Below are 11,448 nucleotides of genomic sequence, written 5' to 3'. Positions count from 1 at the left end.
GAAGTTTAAAGCATATTATACTGTGTGTCGATACTTAGTGGTTTGATTCTAGTGTTTTAAGATTAACAGGCATTTGTCTTCAAAACACAGGAGTTCATTAAAAACTTATGTAACCCCTATCCGCTGATGAGTCAGATACGGCTTGCTTTAATTATTTACCTTTACATTTTCTTTAGTACAACAGCAATGTTTCAGGATACAGTGTCACTGTCAAAGAAGAATCTGGAGAATTTCAAGAGACCTTCAACACTACCCTTCCAGAGCTCAGTCTGACTCTTTCTCTATCTGCCTACTTGGTCCGTGTTGTAGCTTTTAACAGCGGCGGACAATCGCCAGCATCTCAAAGAAAGATCTCAGAGCCTCAAAATATAGGTAACCATTTTGTGCAATAGTCAATGTGTTTGCTTGAATTAGCATCAGTGGTTTTGCTTCAAATTATTTTAAAATTACTAATCTTTGAAAATATCTTTACAGACTTGCCTAGTAAAATCAATGTAGCTGCCTGCTCAAATGAGAGCTTTTCTATTTCCTGGAATAAAAGCCTTGTTAAAAACTACACCTGCTATTCTGTTGTGTGGGGCCTGGTTCATGGAAACAAGTCATCACAATCATTTCATTCTCTGTCAGAGAATATAACCTTACGAGGTACATTTTACCAGCAGTTCGTTATAACTATTTCTAGTGCCTGGTATGCAAGGAGGCTTGCTTGGGGCAGTTTAAATGTCATTAAAGTTGTTTTTCTAAGCAATTTAACCCAAGAAAATGTTTGTAAAGGTTTTATTTTTTATTTTATTTATTTATTTTTTTTAAATCCTTAATTCACAACATGAATATGGTTTTATATTTGATTAACTGGACAACAAAGCTCAATAGCTAATCTCAAAAATCAAATTTCAGTACCACATTTAAAAAATAATGGCCAAAAAGAAATGTTTGACGCACACCCCTTTGGTAAATCTGCTTGAATTTGAATTGTGCTGTGCATGTAAATAGGCCTCTATCCATTTTTGTAGCTGGCTTATAAAAAAGAACATTTTTAACAAACAGCAATTTATAGTTTAAATATAAATGCACAAATCAATCAACAGTCACTCAGATTTGGGAATTTTGTATTTAAGATGTTCTTGCCTTCAGTGGGAAATTTGATAATAGCCTTGATGCAATATCAGAGAGAAATTGAGAATGCATGCTCTTACCGCAGTGTTGCATTGGTATTTTCAGGGACCTTGGAACCTTACAAAATATACAGATTCACTCTACATTTAAGACACAATAAATCCCCCTGCAACTTGAAAAGTCTGAATAACAGTGAAAGCACATATGGCAGGACGGATGCTTATTGCATTGAAGGAAGTAGGTTTTATTCATCGGGACTTTTGACAAGCATTTTCAAACTAAAATGTTACTCTGATGTTGGCTTAATAATCTGTTTAAATGTTATTGGGTTACAGAACCAAAGAGTGGACCTACCAACGTGACCTACAGCAATGTTACAAAAACATCAGCTGTGATAAACTGGAGTAAAGTACCCCGAGAGGATCTGCAGGGATTTCTTCAGGGCTATATAATCCACTATAGAGCTAAAGATACAAGTGCTTCCTCAGGTTATTTTTAACTATATATATCTATATATCTATATATATATATAATTAGGGAGATCCTCTATATATATCTATATATCTATATATATATATATATTATGGATATATATCCCTATCCGGGGGTCTGTCACATTGGTACACCAGGACACATATAAATTGTGGATTAACCTCCTCATGGAGTAGTAAATACATTTTGATTTTTTTTGTCCGAGGGCTCATGTGGATTTTTGACTCTGAGATGCAGTACTTTCAACACCTGGACCTGTTTTGACAACTATTATAAGCATTATCAAAATTGTTTGGTGACAAAACATTCCTTCAAACCTGCCCTTCTGAGAATAGGGTCCCAATTATAGACCCACACACACATATATAGAATATATATATATATATATATATATATATATAATATAATTAAGATATATGATTTGATATAATTTGACTTTTGTTATACGGATACTATAAAATAATATATTTAAATGATTATGTGAATTTAATGCCTTGCTTTTTTATATTTATAATACTTACAATAATATATTGTATGCATGTCTTACCTTCATTGTTCTATTTATTCTTTTTCAGCAGTCACTGTTAATGCCTCCACAAACAGTTATCTTTTAACAAAACTGAAGAGCAAAACAATCTACAAAGCCAGTGTGTCTGCCTTCACAGCGGCTGGGGAGGGAGTCCGAAGCGACCAAATCATATTTGAAACAAAGAAATACGGTATATTTGAAGGCGCTTATTTTAGATTACAACACCATAAGGCATATTGGCCCCCAAAAATCTGGATTTTCTTTAATAGCCCTAACGTATCTAGGTTATATATATATATATATATATATATATATATATATATATATATATTAGAGAGAGAGAGAGAGAGAGAGAGAGAGAGAGAGAGAGAGAGAGAGAGAGAGAGAGAGAGAGAGAGAAAATATGCTGGTTTTGAGAACCGATAATAAAAATGTCTTTAATAATCCAATCTAAATAAGGGAGAAGCACAATAAGGTTGTCAGGTGTTGATGTGATGGTGTTGAAACCTTGAATACAATAACTATCTCGTAATAAATGTCTCTTCTGAGCATGACTGCTGTATTTGATGATGCTTTATTTTCCTGATTGTTTTTAACTCAATAATAACCCTGAAGACTGATAATGTGATTGTTGAAGCAAAACTGACAGATATTTTTCAATATAAAAAAAATACAACTGGAAACGTTAGCATGGTAAATAATTATGCAAGCATAAACAGCAATACAGAATAGTAGGGGCACACATTGTAGATGAAATAACACATCTTACTCATCTATTATTGTTGCAGAAGCATCACTTTTATTTTGTTTGTTTGTTTCTCTACAGAGCTCAGTAATATAACTGTCATTGTTCTGTGTGTCATGCTTGGAATACTATTGAGTCTGTGTGCTGTTCCTATTTGCTCCAGAGCATTTAATAGGTAAGAATATAATTTATCCCCTTACTTAACCAGAAGAGTAATTATCATTCAAGGAGTGTAGAACCCAAGGATTACATTCTAATTATACATTGCTTTGGATAAACCAAGGACTGTGATTGGCTGAACAAGGTCACATGACCTTACAATAATCATCTTACAGCACAGTGTATCTGGGAAGAAAGCGTTAAATGGCAGGCATGCTGATTATGTCTTAAATGAAGGCCACAAACTGTCTAAAACCACACTAGCATTGGTTATATATATATATATATATATATATATATATATATTATATTATATTAATATATATATTATATATTATAGTATAATTTTATCGAAATAGCTTTTTACACCTCGCTCCTGTTACAAATGTATAACATATTTGGTTTTTGGGAAGTGTACATGTTATATGACATATACCTATATTGGATAACCTTGTCTTTTTTGCTTAAAGAGAAGAAGTCTCTCGTTTTTCTACAAAAAAAACCGGTTTATATTGCGTTTGCAGGCCGTTTCCGCTTACGGGCTATATCTTCACGTTTACATGTCGTTTTTACGGATTCACGTCCTTTAACTAACTTCGATTAGTGTAATGTAAGACATATCAGCCCACTGGTATGTACAGCAAAATGAAACCTAAGTGAAGGAGAAATACTGCAATTGTATCACTATCACATTACATTCTGTATATACTTAAATAAAAGTAGTCTTCACTGATGTACCTACATATTCAATTAAGACTATAGGAAAATTCTGACTGGTAGCTAGATATCCAATGCACTTGAAACTAATGTTTGTATTTAATTGTGTATTTTCACCATTGAGATATTTCATGATTCCATTCCACTTCTCAATACTGTTGAAGGCAATACATTTTCTGAAGACTCACATGACGTCACACTACCCAGATGTTCTTTTTTCTAATTTAAGAAGTTTTTGGATACCACAACGTCGCCTCTGTTTGAAGCTGAGACTGATGATAAAGATGCCGACAGCCTGCATATCGTTGAAGATTCGTCAGGGATGCTTGCAGAGACTGAGCAGCTTCAAAATGAAACTGTCCAAAGCAACATGGATCCCAGTCCAACAAATCCAGCCCTCCTGCCTGTCAGTGATTATACCACCATGAAGTTCTTTCATCAAGTCATGCCTCACGCATCCATAGCCACTGCTGTAGCTCATGTCCAGCCAGGCAGACAGAATGACATAGAGCTGAGTGCCATGGCAACGCTGAAGGGTGTGGCAGCCCTTGACTATCTAAAGCAAACATTTGGCAATGTTTACTCCAATGCAAAAATGCCACAATTGACACAAGGATATGAATGTCAAGCACAGAATCTTTAGTCTTCAAAGGAAAAAGAACCTGCCAATGAGTGAAAGCCCATCAATTTTTAGTTGTCTTTCGAGAACCAAGCAATCACAATAAACCATCGTCTGCAAAGCCTCCTGCTTCTACCACAGCAGGTATTGTATATACAAATTATGCTGTCTGTTACAGTGGTTTAGAATTCCAAAAGGTTTATGTTTGAGTCAATATCATGTACATGAAGAAACCAAGTCAAGGAGAAAAACCTTTCAACTGCTGCTTTTATCATTACTTTTTTTGAGTTTTGAGAATAGATACTGTGAACCTCCCTATCACACAACACATTGTGTGTTACCACTGGTAGACTATAGAGAGATTTGCTTTACTGTCTTCCAGTCATGGTATCTATTATGGTCACAGTGCACCTCAAATGCCTTTCTAAGGATGCAATAGATAGACGTACATACTGCTGGTTTAATAAACTAGTTTTCATTGTGTTTGTATGTTTGGCTCTAATGTAATTTCGAACTTGCATCATTTGTATCAGCGATGTGCAGGTAAGAGTAACTATTTTTAAGGTTTTTTAAGTTGTTCGGTATTATTTAAATGGAAGCAGGCTGAGTGGTCAACCAGGCATGACTCTCAGGCAACAGTGAGTGTGCTTAGTGTCTGCGAGTGCAATTGCTATAGAAACTTGCATGACGCTTACATCTGCAACAGCATCTACAGCGGCAGACGGGGTGTGCAGCAGGTCATTCTGCTTGCTGCTGCAGGTAAAGTCAGTCAGACTGTAGCCACCAGAGAAGGCAGCCAGCACAGCTAACTGTGAATACAGTGCACATGAATCTAGGTATCACACAGACCTACTGCACCTGTGAAGGCGGAGAATTGCTCCTTAATACTGACACATTTCAAACACACATTTGCACCAGACAGAGTACAGGGCAGCTCACTCCAGTCTTCCACCAGCTTGTATCAAACAGCTCGTATACAAGCTGTTAATTTACTGCATAACTGGTGTGGCCTGCCTCTAGCCCTCAGTACCATAATATGTGACAGGGGTACATCCTTCAGAGAGACTCAATATAATTTGGTCAGTGTAACTTTTTGGATGAATACATATTTTCAGTGTAGTTTCTGTGATTCCAAGACTTTTAAAAAATGTTTTGTCTCACTTTTCTTTCAAAAGAGCACATATACAGAATTAGCATTATACTCATCAAGACATGTTAAATAAATCACTCATTACCTCATATTTATGTTTTTGTCCGGAAGAAATTATTTTTTAGATGACCTATTTTAATTTAATAATAAAACCACTGATTATGAATTTTGTCTTTCATTTACAATATTATCATGTTATACTATAATTGAGTCTGATTTTAATTCAGTATAGTAAATTAGTTAATATGTATTCTTCAGCATTAAATGATCACTGAATTCCATTAGTAGTACTGCATTATGAATTGCATATACTATAGAAACATCTTAACATGGATGCATACTGACTAAATACCCAGAACGTCCTGTTAAATATATTACCAGTTTATTGTAGGTGTTCTCTAACATTCTCTACTGTTGTTTCTGCTTGGTTAATTATTTACATTGCCTGTTGCTGATTTATCCAGTGTTTGTAAACAGTGGGACAGTTTCTGTCTCTGGGGCATATAGTATTACATAAAAAATAAACACTTAATTAAGATTGGAGCATTTGAGGCCATGGAGAGGTATTCCCAGCCACCCTATGACAATAAGATCCCAATGCTCAAATAGATTTTGGAAATACTATCCTGACTGAAGGATTTCACAATGATAAGAAAGAAAGAAAACTTGTAGAAACAGTTTTTTTACTACCAGGCTCTGCTTTCTCCTCTCGGCCTGAGATTGCCAGTAATGCGTTGTATGCCAAATCTGCCTCAGTTTGAAGGAATTGCCACTGGGTCCTATTGAAGACTCTATACTGAGTAGTGATTATATGAATAAATTATTAAAAAATACAACTTTTAGTACTACTGCAATGTGAAGGGGACATTTCAAAATCGTTGAAAAAGTGATAGGGACATGTCCCCTGTGTAAATTACGCTTATGTTTGTGACTGGGATGTGCAGCTGTAATGTCTGGTTCTAAGTACCGGTGATAATTTTATATAAACAATTTCTAGTCCCAAACTGACAGTTGCTGAGAAAGATTACATTTCAGTTTCACACCTCTAGAGACCATTTCTAAATTTACCCTGCCTGGTTGGACGACACTTGTGGACCGCAATTTTCAAATAGTGCTACAGATTCTCAATGGGATTGAGATCAGGACTTTGACTGGGCTACTGTAGGACATTCACCTTTTTGTTCTTGAGCCACTCCAATGTTGCTTTGGCCTTGTGCTTGGGATCATTGTCCTGCTAAAAGGTGAATTTCCTCCCAAGCTTCAGTTTTTTAGTGGACTGAAGCAGATTCTCTTGCAGTATATATCTGTATTTTGCTCCATCCATTCTTCCTTCCATTGTAACAAGATGCCCAGCCCACAGTATGATGCTGCCACCACCATACTTCACTGTAGGGATGCTGTGTCTTGAGGCATGGTCAGTCTTAGGTTTGCGACACACATAGCGCTTTGAGTTTTGGCCAACAAGCTCTATCTTGGTCTCATCTGACCACAAAACCTTTTCCCACATCGCAGCTGGGTCACCCTCATGCTTTCTGGCAAACTCTAGACGTGCTTTCAGATGGTATTTTTTGAGTAATGGCTTCTTTCTTGCTACCCTCCCATACAGGCCAGTATTATGCAGAGCTCTTGATATGGTTGACTGGTGCACCATTACTCCACTCCCAGCCATTGAACTCTGTAGCTCCTTCAAAGTGATTGTTGGCCTCTCTGTGGCTTCTCTCAAAAGTCTCCTTCTTGTTTGAGCGCTGAGTTTTGAGGGACGGCCTTTTCTTGGCAGTGCCTGGGTGGTGTGATGCAGCTTCCAACTGTGATCCAACTGTGCTCACTGGAATATCCAAACACTTGGATATTATTTTGTACCTTTTCCATAATCTATGCATTTGTATTACTTTATCTCTAACTTCTGTAGAATGCTCTTTGGTCTTCATTTTCCTTCAGATTCACAGCCTTACCAATGATCCTTCAACAGTGGGGGTTTTATCCAGAAAATGTGACAGCAACTTTAATGGTTCACAGGTGGAGGCCAATGGTAAGGTAATTGTGTCCTCGTTAGGGCAATTTCTTTCATCGGTGCAAACTGGGAGCTTCCACAGCACAGGGGTTGAATACTTATGCAAGCAAGATATTTCAGTTTTTTGTTTTTCTTAAAAATATTTCCCAACATAAAACCAATATCACCTTACAATAATTGATTCTGAGTTTCAGTGTTTAAAAATAAAATATCAAACAGAACGAAATTTCAATGTACCATTTGTAATTCAGTAATATGAGAGAATTGGTCAGGGGTCTGAATACTTTTGCAAGCCACTGTGTGTGTGTGTGTGTGTGTCTATATATATATATATATATAATATATATATTATATATATATATATATATATATATATAATATATATATATATATATATAGATATATAGATTATACGACATATAACTCTCTTAAATACATATAAAGATGGAAGTGTATGTTAGGTTACACCAACGATTATTGTTTAATACAGACTACTTCAAATGACTTACAGACAGTCATTGTTACATATTGGGACCCTACTATCATAAGTCGTCAGAATGTCAGCACGGTGTTTGTGGTTTCAAGTTTAAATGGTCATATAAATTACTTTAACAATCTGTGATTTACTAGAGTGTTTGTTTTTATTTTTTTGTTCCTCAAAAGTAACTGTAATAACTAAAAAAAAAAAACATTTTAATTTATTGCAAACATAGAAGGTTGTGTGTGTGTGTGTTTTTTACCCCCTCGGTATAACGCCACCCTCGCTTATTGCCAGTTTTTGCCCATGGCCCTTACCTGGCACTATAAAGAGGGCTGACTGTATTTCATATTTCAGGATAATTGTTAAAACATGGTGTCAAATACAGTTTTGTGTCCAGACTACCCCTAAATAAATATGAATTAAAAAAAAACAGTTAAAATTTTAAAAGTGAAACTACTTTTTTCAGTTTCAACTTGAACTTCAGAATTTGATATGACACAATTTATGTAACTGTAAATTCCACAAATTATGGTAACTACACCTACCTAGAATAGAGAATATTCAAAGTGAAATAATCAAATTGAATAATCTGCATTTCAGGAAATACTGCTTTATTTCATGTCTTACAGAACAATATGACTATAGTCAAATATTGTTGAAAGAAGCAATGTTGATCCATTATTCTTTTTTTAGATGACATTTGTCATTTATATATTGCATTTTTAAACTTCTTGTTTAACTGAATCTTCAAGGGGGTTATCAAGTAACTATGGTTTGAAAGGTCGAGACAGCGAAGTACAGTATTTTTTAACACTAACAGAGTCCATATTCATAGTTTAAAACTGACACTAGATTTTATTTTTGTAAATTTTCATTTCTCAATTGTGCTTGGTGGGTCTAAAAAACGTTAAACACCAAGGAGGTCTGAAGCATACATCTGAGATTTCCATTACATGAGAATAGATGTTAAAACTTCATGCTGATTTGAACTCGGCTCTCGCCAAGATACCAACTAAGACGTAGCTTTACAGTAAACTAATGTGATCCATCTGCATCTCCATCCATTTGCGTTGCTTTCCATCTGATGATGTAGATATCCTTCTGTCTGGTGTTGATTGCTGAAGTGTAACGCTGGCTCCAGGGATCAGCTCATTTTGCCTCCCAGCGCATCGGCACACACAACAGCTGCGATGCTGGCTCCAGGGATCAACCACAGTGCTGTCTCCCCAGCGCATCAGCATGACAACCGTCTGGATTGAGCTAAGTAGGGTACATCTCTGGGGTCTTCAAGTGGGCACCTTCCATCCTTGTTTCGCCGACTAGCCGACGACACCTCAAGAGAGCTTGACAATGATTCTGGCATTCTAGCATCACCCCCCACCGTCCCTTACTTAACTCAGCCCAGCTTACTTACCCATACATCGGTGTTGCTTTCTTCCTATTGTGCTTGAGATCCCCAACCAGAATCTTTCTGTCTCAACCACAGCCAGTTGCTTCTCCTTTCTGCTGCTTCAGTTAAATTCTTCACTGTGCGATGCAACTCTTGGCCACTGAACCTGACATCTCTGAGAAATCGTTGTCGAGTGTGCCACAAATCCTCGACAAATCACCTCCACTGGATAAACTCGGACTCTCCATCCTCGCTGTTCAGCAGCTAGTTGAGCATACCGAAGTTTCTTCCTCTCATACACCTCATCCACAGCATCCTCCCATGGCACTGTTAACTCTACCAGATGAACAAGGTATGCTGATCCTGACCACAAGACAGTGTCAGGTCGAAGGTTAGTCGTGGCAATCTCAGGTGAAAAAATAAGCCGTTGACCAACATCTGCCAGCAGCTTCCAGTTGTCCTGGACGAGGCTTGGTTTTAACACCTTTTATTGGTGGTTACTTTCCTGGACGGAGGAATATTGTCTTTTGTGTGTAATGCTTTGATGGAACTTGTGGCAACTTATTGGTCAGGTTAAACTTGTCTTCCAATGCTAAGGCCAAACATCGCAGCACCTGGACATGGCTCCAAGTAAACCGTCCTTGGCTAAGACCCACCTTACATCCTGTCAAAATGTGCTTTAATGTTGCAGGTGATGAACACAAAGAACATCAGGGATCCTCACCCACCCAGAGGTTTAGGTTCTGTGGTGATGGGAGAACATCATATGTTGATTTGATGAGGAAACTGATCTTGCTCTGTTGCATTGTCCATAGGTCTTGCTAGCCGATGTTGCGTTGTTCCACACTTTCCCATCTCATCCATTCTCCCTGCTTGGCCTGGGAAATATCATTTACACACCTCATCCTCTCCTCCTGCTTTTGCACCTCGTTGACTACCAGCTTCATCCGTTGGGCTCGGGTTGCCTTGTGCCATGTAGGAGGAGCTGAACTGAGACCAGACCCCCTCTTCCATGTTGAACCTTGAGACTTAGCATCTTCCACAGCTTTCTTTGCCACCCACTTTCTTCCAGTTTTAAACACAGCTGCTGCCTCCCTTACGCATTTGTCGTGTGAATCTACTAATGTCATTTCCAGTCGGACCTTGGCGCACTTAAACTCCTTGGTTAGAGCAGAGTGGTAGCTGCAGTATTCATTTACCATAAAGTCACACTCTGCTGAGGCAGCATGGAACTCCCAACCATTTCCTGACATATGACCCGATTAAAGCTTCCAGCTTCTCAACTGTTGTCAAGGAAACCTCATACACAGTCAAGGCCGCAAATTGAAAGGACCAGAGCCTCAGTTTTCCCGGTAAAGCGCTGCTGACTATTCTCTTCAACCCTTCCACTGCTTGTTGTCTAACTTCTCCTTCACAAACTGAATCCTTTAGATCCCCATCGTACCATCTCCCAAGACTTTTCACTGGCTTCTGCACTACAATGCGCACAAATAACGATCCGCAATTATGATAATGAGGGTCTTAATGAGCGCACTGGTCTATTTAGCGCCCACACTTGCAGAGCTAGAAGTACAGAGAGCAATAGTCACTGTATGACGTTTGTGAAGCACAAAAATACAAACCAAAAAAAAGGGCAGCAAAGTCATCTTTGCACACAGTAAAGAAAAGTTTTCTGAGAAGGAGCAGAGAGCCCTTACGGCTGAGGCCTAGCATGACACTGAGTTGTTTGGAAAAGCCTCAGCCAACATCAGCTATGCTAGTATCCATAGCAAATGACATATATTGGCCTGCCATTTTTAGCACGACATCCAGAAATTTGCCTAGCACTCTGGAAAAGCTGGATTGTGCTATCTCTCCAGACATTCCAACTGTGGCCTGAAAGGAACCAGAGGCTAAGCAGTGCAGAGAACACAGTACTCATATATGCAGGGATAGCAGCCCCTAGAGTGGCGCTGGAGTCTAGCTCATCCCTCAATTCAGCTATTAGGTCTAGGATGACAAAGTTCAAATTTGATAATCAGTGCAGAACGCCAGGTGAA

The 11,448-nt window shown here is 37.9% G+C and overlaps 1 protein-coding gene across 1 annotated transcript; it reads left to right on the top strand.

Annotated features, from left to right (window-relative positions):
* Positions 1-395: 395 nt before the first annotated feature.
* Positions 396-4,401, top strand: LOC121318289 (protein sidekick-2-like). The gene is made up of 5 exons (XM_041254842.1): positions 396-645; positions 1,222-1,353; positions 1,452-1,604; positions 2,184-2,327; positions 4,025-4,401. The coding sequence occupies exons 1-5, from the start codon at positions 396-398 to the stop codon at positions 4,399-4,401; spliced, it is 1,056 nt and encodes a 351-aa protein (XP_041110776.1).
* The last annotated feature ends 7,047 nt before the right edge of the window (positions 4,402-11,448 follow it).

Source organism: Polyodon spathula, chromosome 1 (genome assembly GCF_017654505.1).
Source record: "Polyodon spathula isolate WHYD16114869_AA chromosome 1, ASM1765450v1, whole genome shotgun sequence".
Lineage (NCBI taxonomy): Eukaryota > Metazoa > Chordata > Actinopteri > Acipenseriformes > Polyodontidae > Polyodon > Polyodon spathula.
The sequence above is the reverse complement of the archived record's forward strand: the minus strand, read 5'-3'. Positions and strand labels throughout refer to the sequence as shown.

What these genes read in the sequence shown, in the direction of transcription:
- LOC121318289 (XM_041254842.1), top strand. Translation starts at nt 396, where the DNA reads ATGTGTTTGCTTGAATTAGCATCAGTGGTTTTGCTTCAAATTATTTTA. An exon ending in TGCTTATTGCATTGAAGGAA is followed by an intron (nt 1,354 to 1,451) that starts GTAGGTTTTATT and finishes ATTGGGTTACAG; the next exon opens with AACCAAAGAGTGGACCTACC. An exon ending in AGATACAAGTGCTTCCTCAG is followed by an intron (nt 1,605 to 2,183) that starts GTTATTTTTAAC and finishes ATTCTTTTTCAG; the next exon opens with CAGTCACTGTTAATGCCTCC.